Source organism: Dromiciops gliroides, chromosome 3 (assembly GCF_019393635.1).
Source record: "Dromiciops gliroides isolate mDroGli1 chromosome 3, mDroGli1.pri, whole genome shotgun sequence".
Classification (NCBI taxonomy): domain Eukaryota; kingdom Metazoa; phylum Chordata; class Mammalia; order Microbiotheria; family Microbiotheriidae; genus Dromiciops; species Dromiciops gliroides.
The window spans coordinates 649582981-649609399 of record NC_057863.1 but is presented as its reverse complement, the minus strand read 5'-3'; the positions used below and the strand labels follow the sequence as shown (position 1 = coordinate 649609399).

General features: G+C 60.5%; 1 protein-coding gene across 1 annotated transcript in view; it reads left to right on the top strand.

Annotated features, from left to right (window-relative positions):
• The first annotated feature begins 4615 nt into the window (after positions 1-4615).
• Positions 4616-26419, top strand: part of MEGF8 (multiple EGF like domains 8) — a 31222-nt gene continuing 9418 nt past the window's right edge. Inside the window, exons 1-38 of the mRNA XM_043992562.1 lie at positions 4616-4731; positions 8125-8375; positions 8488-8651; positions 8976-9182; positions 9266-9446; positions 9533-9621; positions 9759-10180; positions 10277-10422; positions 11478-11600; positions 11876-12030; positions 12339-12458; positions 12555-12699; positions 12893-13056; positions 13295-13501; positions 14387-14587; positions 14798-15025; positions 15305-15423; positions 15537-15668; positions 16020-16133; positions 16434-16676; positions 16999-17198; positions 18055-18265; positions 18540-18780; positions 19212-19344; positions 19454-19710; positions 19831-19941; positions 20560-20678; positions 20756-20963; positions 21207-21387; positions 21473-21636; positions 22151-22295; positions 23092-23323; positions 23526-23652; positions 23949-24162; positions 24241-24455; positions 24721-24934; positions 25270-25435; positions 25559-25751. Of these exons, the coding sequence (XP_043848497.1) occupies positions 8180-8375; positions 8488-8651; positions 8976-9182; positions 9266-9446; positions 9533-9621; positions 9759-10180; positions 10277-10422; positions 11478-11600; positions 11876-12030; positions 12339-12458; positions 12555-12699; positions 12893-13056; positions 13295-13501; positions 14387-14587; positions 14798-15025; positions 15305-15423; positions 15537-15668; positions 16020-16133; positions 16434-16676; positions 16999-17198; positions 18055-18265; positions 18540-18780; positions 19212-19344; positions 19454-19710; positions 19831-19941; positions 20560-20678; positions 20756-20963; positions 21207-21387; positions 21473-21636; positions 22151-22295; positions 23092-23323; positions 23526-23652; positions 23949-24162; positions 24241-24455; positions 24721-24934; positions 25270-25435; positions 25559-25751 (6687 nt within the window). The 5' untranslated portion in view covers positions 4616-4731; positions 8125-8179. The remainder of the gene's footprint in view (positions 4732-8124; positions 8376-8487; positions 8652-8975; positions 9183-9265; positions 9447-9532; positions 9622-9758; positions 10181-10276; positions 10423-11477; positions 11601-11875; positions 12031-12338; positions 12459-12554; positions 12700-12892; positions 13057-13294; positions 13502-14386; positions 14588-14797; positions 15026-15304; positions 15424-15536; positions 15669-16019; positions 16134-16433; positions 16677-16998; positions 17199-18054; positions 18266-18539; positions 18781-19211; positions 19345-19453; positions 19711-19830; positions 19942-20559; positions 20679-20755; positions 20964-21206; positions 21388-21472; positions 21637-22150; positions 22296-23091; positions 23324-23525; positions 23653-23948; positions 24163-24240; positions 24456-24720; positions 24935-25269; positions 25436-25558; positions 25752-26419) is intronic.

The window sequence follows — 26419 nt, the reverse complement described above, 5'->3', positions numbered from 1 at the left end:
GGCATTCACAGCCCGACCCCTCTACCTTTCCCATATCCTTAGACTTTTCTCTATGCCCGTTCTGATCCAACTATCTGGCTGACTTGTGATTCCTTTCACATGTCCCCCATCTCCCATCTCCTCGCCTTTGCACTGTCTGTCCTCCATGGCTGGGATGCTTTTCATCCTCATTGCCGCCTCATAGTTTTCCTGGCTTCCTTTAAGACAGTTCCAGGGGGCAGTGGATAAAGCACCGGCTCTGGATTCAGGAGTACCTGAGTTCAAATTCGGCTCAGACACTTGACACTTACTAGCTGTGTGACCCTGGGCAAGTCACTTAACCCCCATTGCCCTGCCCCCCCCCCCAAAAGACTCAGTTCCAATCCCAGCTCTAGCGGGAGGTCTTTCCAGGTCCCTCGAGCTGCTGATGACTTCCATCCACTCTTGTGTGGATCGCTCGCGTCTCTATACATCTGACACAAATCCCTGCTCTGATAATGCTGCGTCCCTGGCTATGATCCCGGGCACTGGCCACACCTTCTCTCACACCTCCTCCTCACTGCCCACACCCCGTTCTGATCCTCAAGGAGGAGCCAGAATATCCCTTTCTCCTCACTCATTTCCAGACTTTCCCTTCACCTCCTTCCCTTCACAAACATTCCTCCTTTAAAGGTCACTCCAGCAACTGTGCCATCCAAGGCATGGTGACTACAGTCTACTGGCCCTAGGGCATGTTTACTCTTCTCGCAAGGACTTCAGCACCTGCCTCATCACCTTCCTCTTTCCCAATTCTTGCTCCTAGACTAGGGGTCTTTAAAATCTGCCCAGAGGGGCAGCTAGGTGGTGCAGTGGATAGAGCACTGGCCCTGGATTCAGGAAGAGCTGAGTTCGAATCCACCCTCAGACACTTGACACTAGCTGTGTGACCCTGGGCAAGTCACTTAACCCCAATCGCCTCACTTAAAAAATATATATATTATATATATTTTATATATATAATAATATAATAACAAATAATTATATATTATATATATATTTTGTTTTTTGTATATATATGTTTAAAAAAAATCCGCCCAGACCGTCCCTCACACTCCTTAGTCTTCTAATTCCTTGGTCTTCTCCAGTCCCATGATTTGTACCTTTATTCCAGCTCAGCTATACCCACAGAGGGTCATGCACTAGATACTGCTGTTACTTAGGTTGCATTTGTCCTACATCAGTTCTTTACCCTCATTGCGATGTTCAATCCTTCTTCCCCTTAGTATTTTCCTCAGGCTGTTACCTCTGGTTCTACTCCTCTTCTGACCATATTTGGCTAGGTGGTGCAGTGATTAGAGTGCCAGACTTGGAGTCAGGAAGACGAGTTCAAATCCAGCTTCAGACACTTTCTACCTGTGTGACCCTGGGTAAATCACTTGACCGCTGCCTGCCTCAGTTTCCCTAACTGTAAAATGTGAATCACAATAGCATCTCCCTCACAGGGTTGCTATGACGATCAAATGAGATAATGTGTGAAAAATGTCTAGCACAGTGCACATAGTAGGTACTTAATAAATGCTTGTTTTCTTCCTAATCTTCTGCCTCTCTTTATGGATTCTTCCCCTGCTGGCTTCAAACATGCCCAAGTCTCCTCCATCCTTAAAACCCTTCATTAGGCCCTATTATTGTCTTGCATCTTGCTTCCCTTCCTCAGTCATATTTCTTGTCTACATCTGCTGAATCTATTTTCTTTCTTCCAGCTCACTTTTTAACCCTTTACAGTCTATCTTCTGACCTCATCACTCAACTGAAATGGGTCTTTCTAAAATTATCGATGGTCTCTCGGCTCCCATCTGATTTATCTGCTGCACTTGACAATGCTGACTGCTGTCTTCTCCTGGGCAGTCTCTCCTCTGGGTTTTCCTGACAATCCTTTCTCTCCTGGTTCTCTTCTCTCTCTGTGACTGTACCTTCTCAGCCTTTTGCTTGCTCATCATCCATATCAAGTGTCCCAACTGTGGGTACTCCCCAAGGTTCTGTCCTAGACCCCCTTTTCTTCTCTCTCAGTACTCCCCTTCTTGGGAACCTTTTCTGTTTGCCACAGGTTTAACTATCAACTCTATGAGGTTGGCACATATTTGTGGTGGCATACAGCAGGCATTTAATGAATGTACATTATGCTTGTATGTGATAGTAAGCACTTAAATGCTTGTTGACTATTGGACATTTCACTGGATGTCCCAGAGACATCTCAAACTCAGCATGTCTAAAACTTAACTGTTATAATTTCCCCTTCCCCCAACCCTCCCTTCTTCCAGACATTCTTATTTCTGTCAAAGGCATCCCCATTCCCCTGGTCTCCCAGGCTTCTAACTTTAATCTTATTCTCAACCAGTTGCCTGATCTTGCCCTTTCTACCTCATAAAAAGCTCTCACATCCAAACAGGGTTGTGCTGGAACCAGTTCTTACCTGCTCCCAGAACCAATTGTTAAATTTTCTATGAGCATTTACACGTTGGAAGTCAACAAACCTTACAAATCAGGGTTTGATTTCTCTCTCACTCCCTACTAACCGGTCTTCCTGCCTCAAGTCTCTCCCCACTCTAGTTCATCCTATTCAATATGGCCAAAGTGAATTTCCTTAAATGCTGATCTAACCATGTGACTCCCCCATTCAACCATATTCAAAGGCTCCCTATTACCTTTAGGATAAAATATAAAACTACTAACTGTTAAAGCCCTAGATCTCTTGGTTTCAACCTACCCAGCCTTCTCTGTGTACCACACACATAGTACTCCATTTAGTCTCCATGCCTTTGCACTGGCCTTACATGTTTTGGTATTAATTAACTAAAACTGTAGTTTTTATCAATTGCTATTGCACCAGTCTTTTTTTTTTTTTTTAGTGAGGCAATTAGGGTTAAGTGACTTGCCCAGGGTCACACAGCTAGTAAGTGTTAAGTGTCTGAAGCCAGATTTGAACTCAGAGACTCCTGACTCCAGGGCCGGTGCTCTATCCACTGCGCCACCTAGCTGCCCCTGCACCAGTCTTGGCAGTAAGTATTTCTTAGTAATTAATATTATATATAACTGGGGGCAGCTAGATGGTGCAGTGGAGAAAGCACCAGCCCTGGATTCAGGAGGACCTGAGTTCAAATATGACCTCAGACACTTGACATTTACTAGCTGTGTGACCCTGGGCAAGTCACTCAACCCTCATTGCCCTGCAAATATATATACATATACATATACACATACACACACACATAAATATATATACCAGTAAAGAACTGACTGCATGGCAGTTAGCACAAACAGGAGAAAAGCCCCTGAAGATGCATGCTGTCTCAGAGACAGCATGTGGTCTAAAGGAGAGTTCCAAAGACCTATACTGTCCTAAGAGGGAGAGCCAAGAGCAGAGAACTTGGAGACAGAGACAGAGAGACAGAGAGAGACAGAGACAGAGACAGAGCCAAGTGCCGGCCAAGAGAGAGAGCTGTGGCCTTTTCCAAGGGTTTTTATCCTCTTTTGATAGAGGGTGGGTCATTATACATTGATCAAAGTTCATTGGTTAGCATCCTTCAATTCCATTGGTTGACATGACTTGATGGTGGTCTAAATTAAAATGAACTCTACAGATGATATCCGGAAGAAGTCCCTCATTCAAGTTGCCCAAGGCAAAGTCCATTATCTAGGTGTGGTCCTTCACTGAGCTAGACTGAGGAGGCTGTCTCCATTTCTTTTGTTCCCTTGGGTTTGTCCCAAATAAGATCTGCACTTTCTGGAGTGGGGGTCAGAAATGACTGATCTCTAGGTCCCCCAAGAAATCTATTATTAATAAATATTTTCTCACTTACCAGGTCTTTCCTATCCCTTGCTTCAGAGTTCCCCTGTTCTGCTTTTCTCGAAGAGGACCATGACAGATGCACTAAATTGGATTTAAGTCAGGCAGGGCTTTGCAAAGTCACCAAACTCATTCTTTCCTCCAGAGCCATCTGAGTCCAGTGGCAAGATATATAGATCAGGACCACTGGAGATGGCTCCGGATGTTTTAAGACAATTGGAGTGAAGTGACTTGCTCAGGGTCACACAGCTAAGAGTCTGAAGGGAAATTTGAACTCAGGTCCTCCCAACTTAAGGGCCAGTGCTCTATCCACTTTGCCACCCAGATAGATGCTGCCCTCCCGCCTCTCCCTTATTTCAAGATGCAGCCGCTCAAGGCACGATCTACCAGAAGCCTTCTCTGATTACCCAGCTTCCAGCACAGTCCTTCCCAAGCTATTTTATATTTAACCATTTATATCAACTATTTTGAAGATGTAAATTTATTATTTTCTTCTTTACGTTGCATGTATTTTCACGCATACTTTTTGTTCCCTCCATTGGAAGGGAAGCTTCTTGGAAGAAGGGATTGTTTTGTTTGCACTTGTATCCCAGCGCCGAGCGTAGTGCCTGGTACACAGCAAGTGCTTAATAAATGCTCGTTGGCTATGTGCTAGAATGAAGTCACTTGTTCTCTGAGAACGAACGCGCGCGCGCACACACACACACACACACACACACACACACACACACACACACACACACACGGCTCACGCATGTGCACGCGGAGGGGGAGGGGTCGCGACGCCGGAGGGGCGGGGCCGGCGCGGTCCTCCAGGGCCCTTCTGCCCGCCCCCTTCTCGCTGCTCCTCCGGCCCCGGGGCCGCTCTCTCCCGCTCCTCCGCCGTCTCGCTGGTTCTCGTCGGGTCGGTTCGGCTCCGGGAGGAGGCGGTGAGTGCGCGCGCCGGCTACGGGGGCCCGCGGGGGACCTGCTGGGACGTTCGCCCGGCCCTGCCCCCGCCCGGTCCGATCCGGCCCTGCCCCGGGTGCCCTGCAGCCTCCCAGAGGCTCCGGGGCCTGCGCGGCCCAAGGCCGCCCCCTCCTCCCCAGGGGACCCTCTCCTATTTAGAGGGAAACTGCACCCACTCGGAGGGAGTCCTCCCCCTCTCAAGGGGACCCCTCCCATCGTAAGCACCCCAGTTCTGCATGCTGAGGACCCTCTGCCATTTGGGGGAGACCCTCTCCGCTTCCCTTCCTCTCTGTAGGAGACGCCATCTCAAGGGACCCTCCGTCTTAAGCTAGGGACTCCCCGTGTGGAGGGGACCTTCTCCCCCATACGCTGGAAACTCCCTGTGTGGAGGGGACCTCCGTCATAAGCTGGAGACTCCCCGTGTGGAGGGGACCCTCTCCCCTATAAGCTGGGGACTCCCCGTGTGGAGGGGACCTTCTCCCCCATAAGCTGGGAACTCCCTGTGTGGAGGGGACCTCCGTCATAAGCTGGGGACTCCCCGTGTGGAGGGGACCTCTGTCATAAGCTGGGAACTCCCTGTGTGGAGGGGACCTCCGTCATAAGCTGGGGACTCCCTGTGTGGAGGGGACCTCTGTCATAAGCTGGGAACTCCCTGTGTGGAGGGGACCTCTGTCATAAGCTGGGGACTCCCCGTGTGGAGGGGACCTTCTCCCCTATAAGCTGGGGACTCCCTGTGTGGAGACCTCCATAAGCTGGGGACTCCCCGTGTGGAGGGGACCTCCGTCATAAGCTGGGGACTCCCTGTGTGGAGACCTCCATAAGCTGGGGACTCCCCGTGTGGAGGAGACCTCCATAGGCTGGGGACTCTCGGTATGGAGGACCTCCTCCCCTCTGGAAGTGGCCCTGTCCCATCTCTGGGGGGAGGGGGGGACCGCCTCCGAGCTTTGAGGGGACTTTGCTTGTTTCTAGGGGATACCCAGAGAAGTTTCTCCCCATTTTAGGGGACCCATATAGAGGGGAATCTCCCCTGGAGGGAGGGGTCGCCCCCTTCTCCTGTCCAGGATACCCCTTTGGGGGATTACAGTCTGAACACTTGGGGTGAAGAGGGGGGCTGGGATGTAGGGGCCACAGTTGGTAGTCCGCTGAGGTTTTGGGGGATGGTCGTGGGCTCTAGGTCAGTATAAGTCAACCCAAGCACAGAGCATAACTCCCACCCATCACCAGGGAGGTGGGGATCCATCCAGTGGGTTGTATGGGCCTCTGGTGGGCACCCTCTGCTCCCTGGGGGACCCTCCCCCATAAAGGAGGCCACCCATACATGGAGCATCCCCAGAAGGACGGTGGGGAGCTGGTCACTAGCTGTGGAGGGGGAGAGCGGAGGCTGAAAGACCATAGGTTGGGTGAGGGGGAGAGGGGATGGAACGAGCATTTATGGATTGCCTATACTGTGTGCCAGGCACTGGCCTCACCGCACAGCAACCCTGGGAGGGAGGAGTTGTTATTATCCTCATTGTGGAAACCGAGGCAAACAGCTGAAGTGACTTGTCTGGGGTTAGCAAGTGTGTGCGGGTGGATTTGAACTCAGCTCTTCCCAACTGCCAGCCTGCAGATCTGTCCCTGAGGCTACCAGCTGTCTGCATGGGCCTAGGGGGCTGCTGAGGTCCCTGACCCTAAAACTCTGTGACTCATTGTGGCAGGGGTCCTTTCCTCTCTTTAAGGAGGGATCTGTCTTCCCTACAGAAGACTTTCCTCTTTTTGTGGGGAATCCTGTCATCCTAGGATAACACGGAACTTAGAATATCAGTGTTCCGAGCCATGTCTGCTATCTGTCTGTCTGTCTGTGTCTCTTTGTCTTTCTCTCTGTCCCTCTGTCTTTCTGTTTCTGCCTCTCTATCTTTGTCTCTCTCTGTGTCTCTGTTTCTATCTCTCTCTCTGTCTCTCTCTCTCTCTGGGACTCCTCCCTCTCTATAGAAAGAATTTTTAATGTGAATTCCACAGATCCCCAATTTCGGGGGGGGGGGCTTGTTGAACTTGGATGGGGAGGGAAATGGCATATTTTATTATGTTGAGTCATTTTCCAGTCATGTCTGACTCTCCATGATCCCATTTGGAGTTTTCTTTGCAAAGACACTGGAGTGGTTTGTCATTACTTCCTCCAGCTCATTTTACAGATGAGGAAACTGAGGCAATCAGGGTAAAAGTGACTTGTCCAGGGTGACATGGCTAGGAAGTGCCTGAGGCTGGATTTGAACTCACAAGATGAGTCTTCCTGACTCCAGGCCCGGTGCTCTATGCATCACCAAGTTACCATCTTAAAAAACTAACCTATTACTGAAATTCAGCATTTCCTTGACTTATTTAACGACACGATTCTGAGCAAGGGTCCGTGGGCTTTCCCAGCCCAGCTGCCACAGGGGTCCATGACACCCAGGAGGTTAAGCGTTGCCAGGATCCAGAAGGCCTGTCCTCAGGAGGACTCATTTCCCCGGGGGATCCTGCTGCATCTCTCAGAGACTCCTCCTTCCCATGGAGGCTCTCATCCCATCAAGGCCCTTCCTTCTAGGACAGGACCACTGTCTTGTCTTCTCTTGAGAGTATTTCCCCTGTAGAGGGGTCCTCCCTCCTTTGTAGGGCACCCACTGGCGACAGAGAGTCACCTTCGCTTGAGGAATGAGCTTCCACCTCTGTGACTGTACCGACCCTATTTGTATTCTGAGCGCATAGTGCAGAGCCCAGTATACAGTAGGCATTTAATAAGTGTTCTTCGTGGAGGGTGCTGGTCCTGACGCACCTTCCTCTTTGGGGCAGCTCTTGTGGTTCAGGAAGGTTTTCTGGACATCCCACCTAAATCGTCCTATTTGAGACTCCCCCTTGGTCTGAGTCTGTCTGAATGAGTCATCTCATCTCGTTTGGTCCTCACACCAATTCTGGGAGGGAAGTGCTATGACGTTGCTTATTTTAGGGTTGGGGAAACTGAGGCAGACAGGTGAAATGCCTGGCCCCGGGGTCACCCAGTTAGGAAGTGTCTGGGCCTGGATTTGAACTTGAGCCTTTGTGGACTGTGATACCCTACCCCCTGCCCCCCCCAGCTGCTTCTAAATTTTTTAGCCATCAGATTATTTTTCGTCAGGCTGAAATGCCTGTATATGATACGGCCTCAGGTCCTCTCACTGTGGTCACCTTGCTCTGGATGCTCTTCTCTCTGTTGGAAGGGCTGGTACAACATGGCTGGCAGAGGTGGTGAGGGGCTCTGGGGATGGACAATGGTCCAGAGTGGGGCAGGACCTCACTAGGGCCGAGGAGAAGAGGCCCCTGTGCACTCAGTGGCCCTCTAGAGAAGGGCCTGCACTCATCCCTCCTCTCTCCCCACACAGGCCCAATGCCCTCAGCTCCCCTCCTCTGAGTGCCCACTGCCCCCGGGGCCTGGCCATGGCCTCTGCTCAGGGCCACAGCCCCCAGACTCTGGTGGCCCTGGTGGCAGTGGTCCTGCTGTGGCCTCTGGCCCCACTGGCCGGGGCCGGAGACTGCAAGGGCCAGAGACAGGTGTTGCGGGAGGCCCCGGGCTACGTGTCTGATGGTGCAGGAAACTACAGTGTCAATGGCAACTGCGAGTGGCTCATTGAGGGTGAGTCTGGGGACAGCGCCTCCGCCCTGGGCCAGCCCCTGGTCTGGGGGGTGGGGGGGGACCTGGGGGTCCTGGAGCAAAGAGCTGAGAGTAAGCCCCGGCTTGTCACCAGCCCCGAGCGCCCGACACCGCATCCTGCTGGATTTCCTCTTCCTGGATACAGAGTGCACCTATGACTACCTCTTTGTGTATGACGGAGACTCGCCCCGCGGACCCCTGCTAGCCAGCCTCAGTGGCAGCACGAGGCCCCCACGCATCGAGGCCTCCTCGGGCAAGGTGTCCCTGCTGTTGCCTCCCGATGGGCCCCTCCCCTCAGTCTGTCCTGGTGGCCTTCCCCTCCTGCCCGGACCCCTGCCCTCAGCCTGCTCTGCAGGGCCCCCCTCCCCCCTGCCAGACCCCTGCCCTTTGCCTCATCCCTCTCCCCAACTTGTTTTTCTACCCTGCCTTGCCTTGTCCCCTGACCTGGTCCTTCTGTTCTAGTCCCTCTGTCCCACCCCCCCCCACCATCCCCCTCCCCCTCCTGGTCCCCCTGCCCTGCCCGGCCCCCTCCTCACCCAGAGCCAGCTCCCCCCCAGCCCTTGCTCTTCCTGTCCCTGACAGATGCTGCTCCACCTCTTCTCCGATGCCAACTACAACCTGTTGGGCTTCAACGCCTCGTTCTCCTTCTCCCTGTGCCCGGGCGGCTGTTCAGGCCGGGGCCTGTGTGAGCCTTCAGGCTTGTGCACCTGTGACCCTGGCTGGGGCGGCCCCGCCTGTGCCCGCCAGAACTGCTCTGCCTACTGCCGCGAGCACGGCACCTGTACTTCGGTGAGGATCCCAGGCCGGGCTTTGCTCTCGACCCTGACCGCCGGGCCAGACTTGTGGCATCTGACCCCAGCATCTCCCCCCAGGAGGCAGGGCCCTGCCGCTGTGAGCCGGGCTTCCTGGGCCGTGCCTGTGACCTGCGGCTGTGGGAGAACCAGGGGGCCGGCTGGTGGCACAACGTGAGCGCTGAGGATGCCGCCTTCCCGCCCCGTGTCGGGGCCGCCGGTGCCTTCCTCTCGCCTCCGGGGCTGCTGGCCGTCTTTGGAGGTGCGGGTAGGGGCTGGGCAGCAGTGGGCTGGACTGGGGGGGGGGGCAGGCCTGCACCAACCTAGCCTCCTGCCCCCTCCCCCCAGGTCAGGACCTGAACTCGGCTCTGGGCGATCTCGTCCTATACAACTTCTCTGCCAACGCCTGGGAGCGGTGGGACCTCAGCCCCGGCCCGGTGAGGACAGCCACCAGCCACTGTCTGCTGGTCTCTGTGTGCCCTCTGTCTGTCTGTCCTGGCATGCCTCTGCCCTCCCATGGATCCTCTCCGCTCCTCCCGGGCCCCACTGAGGCCAGACTTTGTCTCCCCCCCAGGCCGCTCGTCATTCTCATGTGGCCGTGGCCTGGGCTGGCTCCCTGGTGCTCATGGGGGGAGAGCTGGCCGACGGCTCTCTGACCAGCGACGTGTGGGCCTTCACCCCACGGGCTGGGGGCCACTGGGAGCTGCTGGCCCCGCCCTCATCCGGGCCCCCAGGACCCCCTGGCCTCGCCGGACACGCTGCTGCGCTGGTGGACGATTCTTGGCTCTACATCTTTGGGGGCCGCAGGCAGCACGATCTCTTCTCCTCCGGCCTTTTCCGCTTCCGCCTCGAGGGCCCCGGCGGGGGCCGGGGCCACTGGGAGGAGGTGAGGCCAGCAGGCGGCCGGCCCCCCGCCGCCACCGGCCATTCCATGATCTTCCACCCGCCGTCCCGGGCTCTGCTCGTCTATGGGGGCCACAGGCCTTCCACGGCCCGGTGAGTGGCCCAGGCTGGTGCCCTGTCCCACCCGCTCTGCCCCCCGGGTGTCCATGTGAGATCCCACCCTACTTATCCCCTGTCTTTACCCTTTAGATTCTCCGTAAGAGTGAACTCCACCGAGCTCTTCCATGTGGACCTGAGGGTGTGGACCTCCCTGCGTGGTCGGGACGGTCAGCGGGGACCCCGGGAGCGAGCCTTCCATACGGCCAGTGTGCTGGGCAACTACATGGTGGTCTATGGTGAGGGCATCCCCCAGTCCTCCCTCAGTGACTGTCTCCCCCAACTTCTCCCCCCTTTCTGCCTGATCCCCATCACGTGTGGGAGAGCCCCTGACAACTCCATGTGCCCCTCCCCCTCCTCTCCAGCTGTGCCTGACCCCCTCCCCTCCTCTCCAGCTGTGCCTGACCCCCTCCCCCTCCTCTCCAGCTGTGCCTGACCCCCCTCCCCTCCTCTCCATCTGTGCCTGACCCCTCCCCTCCTCTCCAGCTGTGCCTGACCCCCTCCCCCTCCTCTCCAGCAGTGTGTGACTCCTTCTCCTCTCCAGCTGTGCCTGACCCCTCCCCTCCTCTCCAGCTGTGCCTGACCCCTCCCCTCCTCTCCAGCTGTGCCTGACCCCCTCCTCTCCTCTCCAGCTGTGCCTGACCCCCTCCCCCTCCTCTCCAGCAGTGTGTGACCCCTTCTCCTCTCCAGCTGTGCCTGACCCCTCCCCTCTTCTCCAGCTGTGCCTGACCCCCTCCCCCTCCTCTCCAGCAGTGTGACCCCTTCTCCTCTCCATCTGTGCCTGACCCCTCCCCTCCTCTCCAGCTGTGCCTGACCCCCTCCCCCTCCTCTCCAGCTGTGTGTGACCCCTCCCCTCCTCTCCAGCTGTGCCTGACCCCCTCCCCCTCCTCTCCAGCAGTGTGTGACCCCTTCTCCTCTCCAGCTGTGCCTGACCCCTCCCCTCCTCTCCAGCTGTGCCTGACCCCTCCCCTCCTCTCCAGCTGTGCCTGACCCCTCCCCTCCTCTCCAGCTGTGCCTGACCCCCTCCCCCTCCTCTCCAGCAGTGTGACCCCTTCTCCTCTCCATCTGTGCCTGACCCCTCCCCTCCTCTCCAGCTGTGCCTGACCCCCTCCCCTCCTCTCCAGCTGTGCCTGACCCCCTCCCCTCCTCTCCAGCTGTGCCTGACCCCCTCCCCTCCTCTCCAGCTGTGCCTGACCCCTCCCCTCCTCTCCAGCTGTGCCTGACCCCTCCCCTCCTCTCCAGCTGTGCCTGACCCCCTCCCCCCATCTCTACCTGATCTCTCCCTTGGTTTTAGGTGGCAATGTGCACACTCACTACCAGGAGGAGAAGTGTTACGAGGATGGCATCTTCTTCTACCATCTTGGCTGCCACCAGTGGGTGTCGGGTGCTGAGCTGGCCCCTCCGGGGACCCCCGAAGGTAGCAGAAGCTGCATGGCCCATGTCTGGGGCTTCTCAGAGCCCTCTCTGCACTCAGCCCCCCTCGGGAAGCCCCAGTCTGGCCCCTGCCCCCATCTCTCTGAGAAGCCCCTTCCACATGCTCTGTTCTGATCCCGCACTGAGGGTACGAGGAAGACCCTTAGAGGTCTCCGAGGACCCAGGGAGAGGCTCGGGCAGCCAGGACTGGGCCAGCCCAGAGGGACCGGCCCTGGAGGGGGGAGCAGCCGCTGACTTCACCCTCCTCCCTGTCCCCAGGCCGGGCGGCGCCCCCCGGGGGCCGGTACTCCCACGTGGCGGCCGTGCTGGGGGGCAGCGTGCTGCTGGTGGCCGGCGGTTACAGCGGGCGGCCCCGAGGGGACCTGCTGGCCTACAAGGTGCCCCCCTTCGTGTTCCAGGCGCCGGCCCCCGACGTGAGCTCTCACTGGGGGTGGGCACAGAAATCAGTGCTGGGGGGCCTTAGGGTGGCCAGAGGAGGGAGCTTGGAACCAGAGCCAGTCAAGGGAAGGGGGCTTGGACTCTGGGTGACGGAGGTTATGTCAGGGTCACAGAGATGACGGGTGGGGGTCACGGCTGAGCCATGGATGGGTTGGGGGCTAAGGGAGGTCCTGGGGCACATAGTAGGAGTCTGGGGGGACATGGGTGTTGGGGGGGATGATGGGGATCCCAGGAGGAGGCTGAGACCCCCGCTTCCTTCCCTCTCCTGACCACCCGCCGTCAGTACCACCTAGATTACTGTTCCATGTACACGGAGCACAGCGTCTGTGCCAGGGACCCTGAGTGCAGCTGGTGCCAAGGAGCCTGCCAGGCCGCCCCGCCCCCCGGGAGCCCCTCTGGAGCTGTGAGTGGACTCAACACCCCCTTTTCTGGGATCCTGCGTGCCCTGCTTCCTTGCATGCACAGGACCCCTGACACACACTGCTCTCCCTCCCTGCAGTGTCCAGCGGCTGGCTGCCTCGGCCTGGCTCGCCTTCTGGGTGACTGCCAGGCCTGCCTGGCATTCAGCGGTGCCGTCCCCCCACCTCGTGGGCCCGGAGCCCTGGGCTGGTGCGTCCACAATGAGAGCTGCCTGCCCCGACCTGGTGAGCGATGGTGTGGACGTTGGGTAGTCCCAATGGGGGAGGGTGGGCTTGAGGCTGGGATCCTTTGGGGTCTGGGAACCAGTGAGAGGACCAAGGACAGGGGTGGGGGGAGGTTGGGGTTAAGAGGGAGGGAGGAGTAGGCCTGGTGTCCAGTTGACCGTCCCCCCCTCGGCTTGCATTCCCCTCCCCTCAGAGCAGGCTCGATGCCGCGGGGAGCAGATTTCTGGCACTGTGGGCTGGTGGGGGGCAGCCCCTGTCTTCGTCACAACTCTCGATGCCTGTGTGACCCAGAGTTTCCTGCCTGGCCTACACCTGCTCACCTTCCAGCAGCCCCCCAATGCCTCCCAGCCTGACAAGGTCAGGGGCCCCATTGGGAAGGGGGTGATGGCCCGGGCCACTGCTGGCCTTGGCTCTGCCCACCCTGGGCACAACTAGGGTCTCTTCCTCCCTGTGACAGCAGATCCTGAAGGGCTCTGCTGGTTCAAAGAGCAAACACTCCAGGGGGTTTGGGGGGTGGCGAGAGGGCACCATGGTGGGCACTCACTACTCCCCCTCCCCCAGCCCTCACTGCCGCCCTCTCCTCCATCCCTGTCAGGTGTCCATCGTCCGTAGCACGACCATCACTCTGTCACAGACGTCCAACACAGAGACAGACGTGTCCCTTGTCTACCGGGGCTTCATCCACCCCCTGCTGCCTGGGGGACCGGGAGGCTCAGGGGCTGATGATGTCATTGTGTGGGCCCGGGCTCAGAGGCTGAGGGTCCTGGCCCGCATGGCCCGGGGACCTGATAGCCAGCACATGGTGAGGGTGGCCGGCGGCCTGAGCGGGGGAGGAGGGCGGCTTTGGGGATATCTGCTGGAGGAGGTGGGACCAGGGCCTGAGGCAGGGGCTCTTAGATGGGAGGGGGGCTCTGAAAGGACATGCCCCTGAGGTGACACAGAGCTTGCAGAAGATGCTGGCTGCTCCCAGAGCCCGGGCCAAGGCGGAGTCTGGCCTGGTCCTCGCTGGGAGGAAGCTCCGTGTGCTCCTCAGCCTGGGCAGGCAAGATGAGCCCGCTCCCCGGCCTCCCCAGGCCCCTCCCTCAGCAGAGGAGGCCCGCCTGGGGACAGGCGGGCAAGCGGGGCACCGCTTTCCCAGAATTGCTCCCGTTTCTCTGGGAGGACGTTGTGAGGGGCTCGCCCACAGACATGCACTGAGGGGCCCAGCCTGCATGGGCGGCCTTCCCCCTGCTGCTGACCGCTCTGTTGAGTCAGGAGGGCAGGTGGGGCCAGGTGGGGCCAGTCCTGGGCAGAGGTCCCAAGGCATGGAGACCCCCACTCTGGCCCTGGGGCTTCTCAGGAGGGAGCCTCATGGTCCCCAGGGTTCGTCGGGATGGGGCTCAGGGGAGTGGCTTTGCTTTCAGAGTGCCCAGAAGAGGGGCTGATGCGTCCTAGGGGGAGAGTTGGGGATTCATGGGCTAGGGCTCGTATCTAGGAGTCTAGGAGGGCAGTGGGATGAGACAGGGGCTAAGTCTGGGGTGGGCATTGGGGAGAAGCAGGAAGTATCAGAGTCTGGGAAGGAGGTGTGGGCATCTGTCAGGGGCCAGACAGCTGTTTGGGGGGGACTTGGGCGAGATGGTGGGGGGCCTGATGGGGTCTGAGGCACAGAACCCACAGGCTTTTTTCCTTGTCCTCCAACCACCACTAGGAGGAAGTGGGGCGCTGGGTAGCCCAGCAGGATAAAGAGATACGGAGGCTGCAGCGCCCTGGCTCAGCCCGCCTCTTCCCCCTCCCTGGCCGTGGCCACAAGTACGCGGTGGAGATACAGGGCCAGCTGAACAGCTCCGCGGGGTCTGGGAACAGCGAGCTCACCCTGCTGTGGGACCGGACTGGCGTGCCTGGGGGCAGCGTGAGTGCTCCACCCCGATGCCCGACTGGTCAGCCGCTGACCCCTCCATCTGTCCACCCCAATGCTGACTGGTCAGCTGCTGACCCCTCCATCTGTCCACCCTGATGCTGACTGGTCAGCCGCTGACCCCTCCAGCTGTCCACCCCTATGCTGACTGGTCAGCTGCTGACCTGATCTGTTGGGCTGACCTCTGGTTGTCCTCTCCCTCAGGAGATCTCCTTCTTCTTCCTGGAGCCCTTCCGCTCGTCCGCTTGCGCCTCCTACACCTCTTGCCTGGGCTGTCTGGCAGACCAGGGCTGCGGCTGGTGCCCGCTCAGCGCCTCCTGCCTCCTTCGCCAAGACGGCGCACGCTGCCACGGGGGCGGGGCCCTGCTGGTGCTGGCGCCGGCCCTGTGCCCTCTCTGTGAGGAGCACCGGGACTGCCATGCCTGTGCCCAGGTGCTAACTGGCAGCCTGGGGTTGGGTGGAAGGTGGAGCGGTGGTGGGGCTCTCGTCCCTGCGGGTCTCTGAGGAGAATAAGGCAAAGAGGGAGGGGGTGGGCTGTGCCAGGGGGGCCTCGAGACCCTCTCTGCTCGGCAGGCAGAGCAGATGAGATGGGGACAGAGGGCCTGAGGGATGGGAGCAGAAGCACTGGAGCGAAAGAGCCTGGCAAGTGGGCATGGGGGGAAGAAGCAGGGCAAGGCCACAGGCCAGAGCCTTTGACCCTCCTTCCCTCAGGATCCCTTCTGTGAGTGGCAGCAGAGTCTGAGCCGAAAGGGAGATGCCACATGCAGCCGCCGGGGCCGGGCTGGGTCAGCTGTGAGGAGCCCCTCTGACTGCCCCCCACTTTGTAACCAGTGAGGCCTGGCCCAGGGGCTCCGGGGCCTGGGGGGGCGATGGACGGGGCGGGAGGAAGGGGAGTGGGGGGGGCAGCCAGACCCAGGCTCTGACCCCCGGCCCCCTCCTTCAGGAGACACTCCTGTGAGACATGCCTGGCCAACTCCAGCCAGTGTGCCTGGTGCCAGTCCACACAGACCTGCTTCCTCTTTGCTGCCTACCTGGCCCGCTATCCTCACGGGGGCTGCCGGGGCTGGGATGACAGGTGGGCAGGGTCAGATCAGAGACTGAAGGGGCGGGAGAGGGTCAGGAGCTAGTTGGGTGACCCAGTTGATAGAGTGTTGGACCTGGAGTCAGGAAGACCCGAGTTCAGATCCGACCTCAGACACAGACCAGCTGTGTGACCCTGGGTGAGGCACCTCTGTGTGCCTCAGTTTCCTCATTTGTAAAATAGGGGTGACGCCAGCCCCATATCCCAGGGCTGTTATTCGGCTGAAGCACAAGAATATCTGTGAAGTGAGTGTGCAGGCAGTGGTGGGAGGGGGCCCAGGAGAGAGCAGGAGCACCCAGAGGCAGGGGTCCTCCCATGCTGATGGACGGTCCCTCCCTGACCCAGTGTGCACTCGGAGCCGCGGTGTATGAGTTGTGCCCGTTTCCTCTCCTGCCATGAGTGCTTGCAGAGCCACGAGTGCGGCTGGTGCGGGAATGAGGACAACCCCACACTGGGCAGGTGAGCACAAAGCTGGGGCAGGGGTGGGGGCGGGAGCTTCTGGGCACGTGCCTACGGCTGGTGTTTTCTTTCTCCATCCCCTTGTCCCCTCGTGTGTCATCCCCCCTCCCCCCTCCCCTCCTCCCCCTCCCCTCACCTCCTCTCCCTCTCCCTCCCTCCCTCTCTCTCTTCCCCTCTCCCTCCTCCCTTTGTTTCTTCTCTCATTCATCGTCTCTCCCCATCTTTTATCCCTCTCCCTTGCCCTGGTTCTTCTCCCCCTTCTCTCCCTCTCCCCTGCCCTTCCCTTTTCCTAATTCCCAGGTGCCTCCCAGGAGACTTCTCAGGACCGTTGGGAGGGGGTCCCTGCTCCCTGGGAGCTGACGAGGGGCTGCCTCCGGGACTTCCTGCCCACTGGTCATATGCCCAGTGCCCAGATGTGGATGAGTGCCGCCTGGGCTTGGCACGGTGCCACCCCCTGGCATCCTGCCTGAACACACCAGTCAGCTACGAGTGTCATTGTGGGCATGGTTACCATGGTGATGGGGTCACCCACTGCAACCAGACGTGAGAAGGGGTGGGGGTCACTTTGGTGGGAGAGGAGGTGGTAACTGGAACATAGGCCTAGCTCATGTTGAAGGGGCTGCCCTTTAAGATTTGGGACCCCAAAGGGATGACTCTGGGTCAAGCCTCACAAAATGTGATAGGGTTGCCATGGAGACCTGGGTCACCAGTTGGCAGGCTGTAATGGTGGAGATGGATCCATGGTGTTGTGTGGGTCACCATGGGGATGGCGGGGATTAGCCCTTTCTGCATGTGAAGGTGGAGGTGGGGAGCCCACCTGTACCTGCTCATCTCACCCCTGTTCCTTGCCCCATTGATCCCACAGGTGCCTGGAGGACTGTGGTCATGGCACGTGTAGTGGCCCCCCTGACTTCACCTGTGTGTGCGACTTGGGCTGGACCTCAGATCCTCCCTTGCCCACACCTGCCCCTGGGCCCCCTGCCCCTCTCTGCTCCCGAGACTGTGGCTGTAACTTCCATAGCTACTGCTACACTCAGGGGCCGGGCATCTGTGATGAGTGTCAGGGTAAGGAGGAGCACCTGCCTGCAGCCCTTTCCTTGGCCTACCACGTCCAGAGGCATGAAGCTATGGGGGAAGGGTGCTGGGCTGGCCATTAGGAGCCCAGGCCTGTGATGTGGGCCTCAGGATTGGCAAGTGGAAAATGGGGGGTTGGGCTTAGATGTTCCTGAGGCTTCTTCTAGCTGTCTTTAAATTGTTCTGGCTCATAGACCCTGAAATAAAACTTTAGAGCCCCACACTGGGGGGCCTTGGGAACAGGCTGGGGGCAAGGTGAGCAGTTGTACCATAGAACATCAGAAAGTCATATCTGGAAGAGCCCTTAGAACAGGAGATGTCAGAGCTGGGAGGATCCTCAGAATAGGAGATGTCATGGCTGGGAGGGGCCTTAGAACAGGGGATGTCATGGCTGGGAGGGGCCTCAGAACAGGAGATGTCATGGCTGGGAGGATCCTCAAAACAGGAGATGTCATGGCTGGGAGGGACCTCAGAACAGGGGATGTCATGTCTGGGAGGGGCCTTAGAACAGGGGATGTCAGAGCTGGGAGAGACCTTAGAATAGGGAATGTCAGAACCAGGAGGGGCCTTAGGACAGGGAATGTCAGAGCCCTCTGGACCAGGCCCGGGGTGGGTGGGTGGGGAGCAGGCAGTGCAGCTCCCATTGACCTCATTCTAATGAAGGCCGACTACTCAGAGATGTCAGGCTCAGCTGCCCCTCAGCTCTTGGTTCAGCTGCCGCTTTCTCTGAGCAGAGATTCCTTCCAACTGCCCCCAAGTTTTATGTTGCAAATGCATTGAAAATGCCTTCTGTTTCCTGGCTCCCATGGGTATCCTCTCCTAATGGCCTCTGTCCTTCTTGTTGCAGACTGGACCTGGGGTGAGCAGTGTGAGCGGTGTCGGCCAGGCAGTTTTGGCAATGCCACAGGACCCAGCAGCTGCCAGCCCTGTCAATGCAATGGGCACGGGGATCCCCAGCGGGGCCACTGCGACAGCCACTCTGGCCTCTGCTTCTGCCAGGACCACACTGAGGGCGCCCACTGTGAACTCTGTGCACCGGGCTACTACGGGGACCCTCGGTGAGTATGCAGGGCGGGGTGGACTCTGGGACTGTAGGGGGAGGCAGTGGGGACAGGGGGCCAATCCCTGTTAGGAGGAGTGGGGGTGTGGTGTGGAGAGGATGGAGATGAATGGAACCTGAGACACGGCTGTTCCTGGTGGGTAACTGAGCACAGTGAGGCAGGAAGTTGGGGCCTTTCAGGAGATGGAGGTTGGGTAGTAAGAGGGTGGAGCTGAGGGCCCTGGATCAGGGTGGGGGTGAACTCTCTGACTCCTCCTTGTCCTCTTCTACAGGGCTGGGGGCTCATGTTTCCGGGAGTGTGGGGGCCGAGCCCTGCTCACCAACGTGTCGTCAGTGGCGCTGGGCTCCCGCCGAGCGGGGGGACCCCCCCAGGCGGGCAGTCAGGCTGGGCCCGGGCTGGCCTACTGCGTGTGGGTGGTGTCGGCCTCTGAAAGTTTGGAGCCCTGCCCTCCTGGGGTTCCCTGCCCCCCACTGACCCTCACCTTCTCCCCAGACAGCAGCACCCCTTGCACAGTGAGCATTGGAGAGGGCATTGTTGGGTAGGGGGCACCTAAGTGGGATGCATTCTATCTGCTTCCTGAGACCCCCACACACACTTGGACTCAGACTCAGGGTGTTTCATGCTGGAGACACCCCCAGTACTCAGGCTTCTCCTTGTGGGGTGCTGATGAGCAGAGACTCCCCCTTCCCCCCACATACGAGATCCTACTTGGCCTGGTTGGAGGCTGGCTCAGGAGGGCCTGAGGTCTTCGTGCCGCCATCCAGACTGTGCCCGGGCCTCCTGGGGTTGTCCTCACGCACATGGGGTCAGGGAGGAGCGGGCTTCAGGTGCCCCAGCATCAGCGTGGAGGGGCCCGTCCTGGTGGGGCCAGGGCTGCTCTTCTGCCTTACCCTGCCCCTGAAGCCCTGGGCCTGACTGACCTGCCGTTGTCCCTCATCCGCAGCTGAGCTACGTCCTGGCCTTTGATGGCTTCCCACGATTCCTGGACACGGGTGTCGTGCAGTCCGACCGGAGCCTCATTGCTGCTTTCTGTGGCCAGCGGCGGGACCGGCCCCTCACTGTGCAGGCGCTGTCGGGTATGGGCACCGGGGATGTAGAGCCAGCCCCGGAGAAGGGGGCCTTCTGCAGCTGGCTCCCTGGTGAGGGTGGGCCGGCTCACCCGCTCCCTGTGCCTCTGCTCCCCAGGCCTGCTGGTCCTACACTGGGAGGCGAACGGCTCCTCCTCGTGGGGCTTCAACGCGTCCGTGGGCTCCGGCCGCTGTGAGATGGGGCCGGGAGGCCTTGGCAGCTGCCCGCCTCCCCAGGAGTGTATCCCCGAGGAAGCCGGAGGAGGGGGGGCCGGCCGCTGCCGCTGCCCCCCAGGCTGGGCTGGCCCTGCCTGCACCCTCGCCCTGTGCCCCGGGAACTGCTCTGCCCACGTTGGGGGGGGCGTCTGCAACCAGGTGTGAGCAGGTGGGGAGCCGTGGGTGGGGCAGGGGCAGGGCCGACAAGGCCTCAGGGAGGGAGCACCCTCAGGGGAGACAGTCTTCTTTGACCCCATACTCCCCCCATGTCTTCCTCAGAGCCTAGGACTGTGTGTCTGCTTTGAAGGTTTTGGGGGAGCAGACTGTGCCACACGCCTAGATGGGGGGCAGCTTGTCTGGGAGACGCTCCTGGATAGTCGCCGCTCTGCCGTGAGTCCTGCCCTGCGGCCCAGCCCCGACTGCTCCGGGAGTGGCCTGTCCTTCCTGGGGGGCCCCCAGAACCCAGGCCAGCCCCCACATTCCCCCTTCCCAGTGGGTCCCAGGATCTGCTCTCTCCCTCAGCTCCCATCCCAAGGAAGCTCCTTCTCGTTCTTCACAGTCTGAGTGGAGACCCCGTGATTCTGGGTGACCCCCTCCCTCCTGCCCAGCATAGTCACCCCAGAGGCTAAGACACAAATAAGTGGGTGTGGCTGTTCACATCAGCCCTTTGGTCCTGCTGAGGATGAGAGAGAGAGATGGGAGGGGTGAGAGACAGACTGGGTTGGGGTGTGTGGAGGGAGACAGAGAAGTGATGGGAGGGGAGCAGAGAGAGGGGGTGTGAGGAGAGAGGAGACAGATGACACACAGGCCGAGGCCCCAGTGGGTGAGGCCAGAGTGTGCTCGGAGGGCACTTGGCCTTCACCCGCTGCCCATTACAGGTTGAGGGGGTGAGCGACCTTTAGGTCAGACATGTTACCCCTCCCCACACATGTGTGCACACACACACATGTGTGCACACACACCCGTGCACACTCCCTTGCCAAGCCTGAGCCCTTGGTCTCCCTGCAGGACACCGCCAGCCGCTTCCTGCACCGTCTGGGCCACACCATGGTCGAGGGGCCTGACTCGACCCTGTGGATGTTCGGGGGCCTGGGCCTGCCTCAGGGGCTGCTGGGAAACCTGTACAGGTGAGGGTGGTCTCCAGGGACTGTTGGGTCTCTCCCCGCCCAGCTGAGGGCTGACCGTGCCTGGGGCTCCTCTGCAGGTACTCAGTGGGGGAGCGGCGCTGGACCCAGATGCTGGCTGGCTCGGAGGATGGGGGGCCCGGGCCCGCGCCCCGCTCCTTCCACGCGGCTGCCTACGTGCCCGCCGGCCGTGGTGCCGTGTACTTGCTGGGTGGCCTCACGGCGGTGGGGGTTGCCCGCGACTTCTGGGTTCTCAACCTCACCACCTTGCAGTGGCGTCAGGAGAAGGTGACCAGCCACTGACCCTCCCCCAGTGTCTGCCCTGGTTCCTCTTCCCCATGCTGTCAGTTCCTTTCCTGTGACCTCCCCCCTGACAGACCTGGCCACGGTAGCTGTCCCTGCCTCCCTCCCAGCCCTCGTCTCCTCGCATCCCCTGCCCTGTGACCTCCCCAAAGTGTGGTCACACTTCTCGAGGTCCCTCCCTCCCCCTGCCCTCCCCACCCTCACCTCATCCCTGTTCTCTGACCTCAGACCCCACAGGCCCTGTTGCTCCCCGCAGTGGCCGGCCACACGCTGACCTCCCGGCGAGGCGTGTCCCTCCTGCTCGTTGGCGGATATTCGCCTGAAAACGGCTTTAACCAACAACTCCTGGAGTACCAGCTGGCGACGGGCACATGGCTGGCTGGGCCCTCAAGTGGGACACCGCCCACAGGTGAGGACCAGGAGGAGCTTGGGGCTGGGAGCCTCCGGCCCCGCAGGCTCTCACTGCCCGCCTCTGCGACTCCTCACCCCCCCAGGCCTCTATGGTCACTCCGCCGTCTACCACGAGGCCACAGACTCGCTGTATGTCTTTGGCGGCTTCCGCTTTCACGTCGAGCTGGCCGCCCCATCCCCAGAGCTCTACTCCCTGCACTGCCCTGACCGCACCTGGAGCCTGCTGGCCCCTTCCCAAGGGGCAAAGGTCAGGGTCACCGGGCACCCCGGGAGGCAGAGGATGGGTGGACACACTCCCACAGCAAGTAGAGGGTCTGGACGAGGTGGCTGAGATTGGGGAGGGGAGTCGGCAGGTGGGAGGCATATCCCCATCCTACCCCCCCAGGGCGGGAGGAGCTGAGGCCTGCTCTGTGTTGCCCCAGCTTGGTCAGGTGAGCTCAGCAGAGCGAGAGCCTCCCGGGGGTCCCAGGCTGGAGGAGGGCTTCTGGGCTGGGGACACATAGGCCAGATCCTGAAGGCGGGGAGGCTCAGTGTGGGGGGGGGGAGGGGTGGGGCAGAGGAAAGGCTGCAGACTGGGGCAGAGCCTGGGGGGCTTCTTTGGGGTGGTGGGGGCCCTGGTCTGGGGAGGCTTGAGCCAGGCCCCCCAGAGGGGAGGGCTCAGAGGAAGGAGAGCTTAGCAAAGCCTGAGCGGAGGCAGTCGGGGAGGGCTTCCACCGGGACGATGGGGCCCTTCTGTCTGTGACCCTGCCCCCTGACCCTAGCCCAGGCCCCGGCTGTTCCACGCGGCGGCGCTACTTGGGGATACGATGGTGGTCCTAGGGGGCCGCTCAGAGCCGGACGAGTTCAGCAGCGATGTGCTCTTGTACCAGGTCAACTGTAACGCCTGGCTGCTGCCCAACCTGACTCGTGAGTGCCTGAGCCCCGGGAGGGCCGGGGCCGGGGTTGCGGGGCTGCTTGGCCTCTCAGGCTCCCCAAGCTCTGGGTGAAGCCCACGTCCCAGGAGGGCATCATCAGTCACCGAGTCAGAGGCGGTGTGGTCCAGCCTGGCCATTTTATAGAGGAGGACACTAAGGCCCAGACAGAAGTGCCTGGACCCGCCCCAGGGCGCCCATCCAGGGAGCAGTGGCTCAGGGGACAGGAGTCCAGGCCCAGCACTCTGACCACTGCCCCATTCTGTCTGGTCAGGGGGCAGCTCTCTCCCAGGCCAGCCCCCTGCCTGGCCCTTGGCCTTTGGCCCCCTGTGCTCAGACAGCTCTCTCTTCGTGGGGCTGGAAATGTTCCCAGTGACCCCCGGCCCCCGGTCCCTGACCTTGGCTCAGTCCAGGCTGCCCCTTGGGCCGGACGTGTCTCAGCCCAGGCCGGCCCTTCCCAGGGCCCACGATGGCTCGTCCTGCAGCCTGGGCGCCCGCTGCCTCCACCCCCATCCACACCTTCTGAGCCCCGTTCGTGCCCATCTCTGGGCCTCTCCCGGTCTCTGTTCGGACCCTCATCTCTCCTCTGTCTGCTTCTTGCTGTTGCTCTCTGGCTCCCCATTCCCTTGGCCCACGGGCCCCCCTGATTCTTGGTCTGTCTTAGCTCAGGGCTCTGGCTCCCTTCCCCTCTGGCCCCATCCCACCTCTGTTTAGTGGTCTCTCCGCTCGCCCCCCCCCCCCCCGGCGGCCTTCTCAGCCCTGTCTGAGCCTCTTTCTCTCTTGCCCCCCAGGTCCAGCCTCCGTGGGCCCCATGATGGAGGAGTCCGTGGCCCATGCCGTGGCAGCTGTGGGGGGCCGCCTCTACATCTCGGGGGGCTTTGGTGGAGTGGCCCTGGGGCGCCTGCTGTCACTGAGCTTGCCTTTGGACCCCTGCCACCTGGTGCACTCCCCTGAGGCCTGTAACACCTCAGGTGCCTGCAGCTGGTGCCACGGAGCGTGTCTGTCAGGAGACCAGGCCCACAGGTGACGGGACAGGTGGTAGGGCCAGGGGCTGGAGGGATGGCAGGCATGGAACAGGGTGTGCACAGAGCCTGGTGAGGACTCCCAGTAACCCAGGAGGGATGTGGGGGTGGGGGCGGAAGGAGGGAGGGAGGAGAGAGGAGCAGCGTGACCCCAGGCCGATCCCAGGCCTGATGCTCACATGCTGCCTGCCCCTCATCCCCAGGCTGGGCTGCAGCAGCCCCCCCTGCTCTCCCATGCCCCGCACATCCGAGGAGTGCCGTCGCCTGCGTACCTGTAGCGAGTGCCTTGCCCGCCACCCCCGCACCCTGAGGCTGGGGGAAGGGGAGGAGGTGAGGTGCCAGGGGAGTCCCAGGCAGATAGCTGCCACGGTTTGGGGTCCCGAGGCCTCAACTCCGAGAGAGAGGAGAGAAGCCGACTCTTAAGTCTCCTGGATGTTGGGGTCTCCAAAGAGGAGGTCCTGGAGGCTGTTGGGGGGACCCTACTCATCTCTGAGGGGCTAGCGCTGATTGTGCCTTCTGAGGGGACAGGGTGGGTATGGGGGAGTGGGAGCATAGGGAAGGGCAGGGTGGGAGACCTGGGGCTGCAAAGACCAGGGCAAAGTCCTGAGCGTTCCTCCCCCCGCCAGGCCGCCCCGCCACGGTGTAAATGGTGCACTAACTGTCCCGAGGGGGCCTGCATCGGCCGCAGTGGCTCCTGCACCTCGGAGAACGACTGTCGCATCAACCAGCGGGAGGTGTTCTGGGCCGGCAACTGTTCGGAGGCGGCGTGCGGGGCGGCCGACTGCGAGCAGTGCACTCAGGAGGGCAGGTGCATGTGGACTCGGCAATTCAAGCGCACCGGTGAGTGACAGCCCCAGGGGGGCTGGCCCTGGGGCTGGGGGCGCTGGGCCCAGTCCTAGCTCTGCTGCCCTTCCCCAGGTGAGACCCGCCGCATCCTCTCGGTCCAGCCCACCTATGACTGGACCTGCTTCAGCCACTCACTGCTCAACGTGTCCCCGATGCCTGTGGAGTCCTCGCCCCCGATGCCCTGCCCGACGCCCTGCTACCGGCTCCCTAACTGCTCCTCCTGCCTCGACTCCAAGGGTGCTGATGGGGGCTGGCAGCACTGTGTCTGGAGTAGCAGCCTCCAGCAGGTGCAGGGCAGGGAGGAGAGGGGGCAGGGGTCCCTGGGAGGGGCGAGTACCCCAGGAAAGGGGGCAGGGGTCCCTGGGAGGGGCAAGTACCCCAGGAGAGGGGGCAGGGGTCCCTGGGAGGGGCAGGCAGGGGCTGCTCCAAACATTCCAAATCTGATTCTTCTTTGCCACCTTTTCCTCTTCCTCTGTGTCTCTCTTGCTGCTTGGGGGTTCTGCCCCACTCCTCTCCCTCCTGCCACCCCTGCCCTTTCTCTGCCTCTTGCAGTGTCTGAGCCCATCCTTTCTACCTCTGCGCTGCCTGGCGGGGGGCTGTGGGCGGCTGCTGCGAGGGGCAGAGAGCTGCTCCCTGGGCTGTGGTAATGCCCCCCAATGTGCCCTCTGCCTCCGACGTCCACACTGTGGCTGGTGTGCCAGGGGAGACCCAGGCCAGGATGGGGCTGGACTGTGTATGGAGGGTGGCCTCAGCGGGCCCCGAAATGGTGAGCATGGGGTCATTGGGCCAGATGTGGAGGGGGGCTTGAAGTGGTGGTAAGAGCTGGGGGGGAGGGAGGCAGAAGTCTTAGGTTCTAATCCAGCTCCCTCAGTTCTCTGCCACACTTTGGATCTCCCATTTCTGTGCGTGTCAAAGTAGGGGGTGGATTTGCTTTCTGAACTTCCTTGGCTCTGGTGTTTGAGGACTGGCAGGGGCAGCGGTCAGGTCAGGATGGGAGGCCTGGTCTCTCTGAGGCGGAGCGAGGGGGTGGGGCTAGGCTCAGCAGGGCGGGGTGGGGTGGGAGGTGCTAGTGGGATCTCTCTCCCTTCCCCCCCTCAACAGGGCTGACATGTGGCCAGGGAGATCCTAGGGCCTCCTGGGCCTTCCTGTCCTGCCCTCCTGAAAACGAGTGTGCCAACGGACACCATGACTGTAATGATACCCAGAACTGTCATGACCGGCCCCATGGCTACGAGTGTACCTGCAAGACCGGCTACACCATGGACCAGTGAGGATGGGGGGGTGGTAAAAGGCCATGGGCCACTGAGGACCAGGGAGGGGGACGGAGTGGGGGCTGGAGGACTGCTGGGCTGGGCTCCTGGCCCTTGACCCTTGCCTCCTCCCTCGGCAGCGTGCGGGGCCAGTGCCGCCCGGTCTGCGCCCAAGGCTGCGTGAACGGCTCCTGCGTAGAGCCCGACCACTGTCTCTGCCACTTTGGCTTCGTCGGCCGTAACTGTTCGACCGAGTGTCGGTGCAATAGGCACAGTAACTGCGACGGCGTGGGGGCCCGGGACCGCTGTCTCGAGTGCCATAACAACACTGCGGTGAGGACCCAGGCCTGGGCGCCCCTGCCCTCAGTTTCCCTTCACCCCCGACCTGAGCCTCGGAGCCTCCCTGCTGGCCTCCTGACCCATCTGCAGCCTCCGTCCCTTCCCCGGCCCTGCCTTCCCCCAACCTCTGTCGCCCACCTGCTCAGCAGACCCTGCCTCCTCCTGAGCTCTTCCCCCAGCCGCGGCCTCGTGTGCTCGTGGCCCGTGCTGGGGACAAATGCTTTCCCGGGAGCCGTGACATGGGCATCGTTGTGGCAGTTCTGCAGCCCTTTGAGGCTGGCAGTGGCTTTGTCCCTCTTCTCTCACGGATCTTCACAACGGCCCTGCAAGGTAGATGCTCATTTTTATCCCCACTTTATGGATGAGGAAACTGAGGCACAGGTGAGATTTGCCCAGAGTCGCACAGCTAGGACGTGACTGAGGCAGGGTTTGGCCTCGGGTCTCCCCGACTCTGGGCCCAGTGCTCTTACCACTGCCCCCCCCCCCCGCCCCAGCTCTCCAAATAGACAGAAAATAAACGTGTGAGAGAATGAGTCCAAGTCCTTAGAGTGGTTAGATATGAGCCTTGTCAGGGGGAGCACTAGCTGGAGCAGGGGCCAGTATGTGTCAGGACAAGCAGCCGGAGCAAAGCAGGAGATGGAGGGGATGTGTGAGGGCCACAG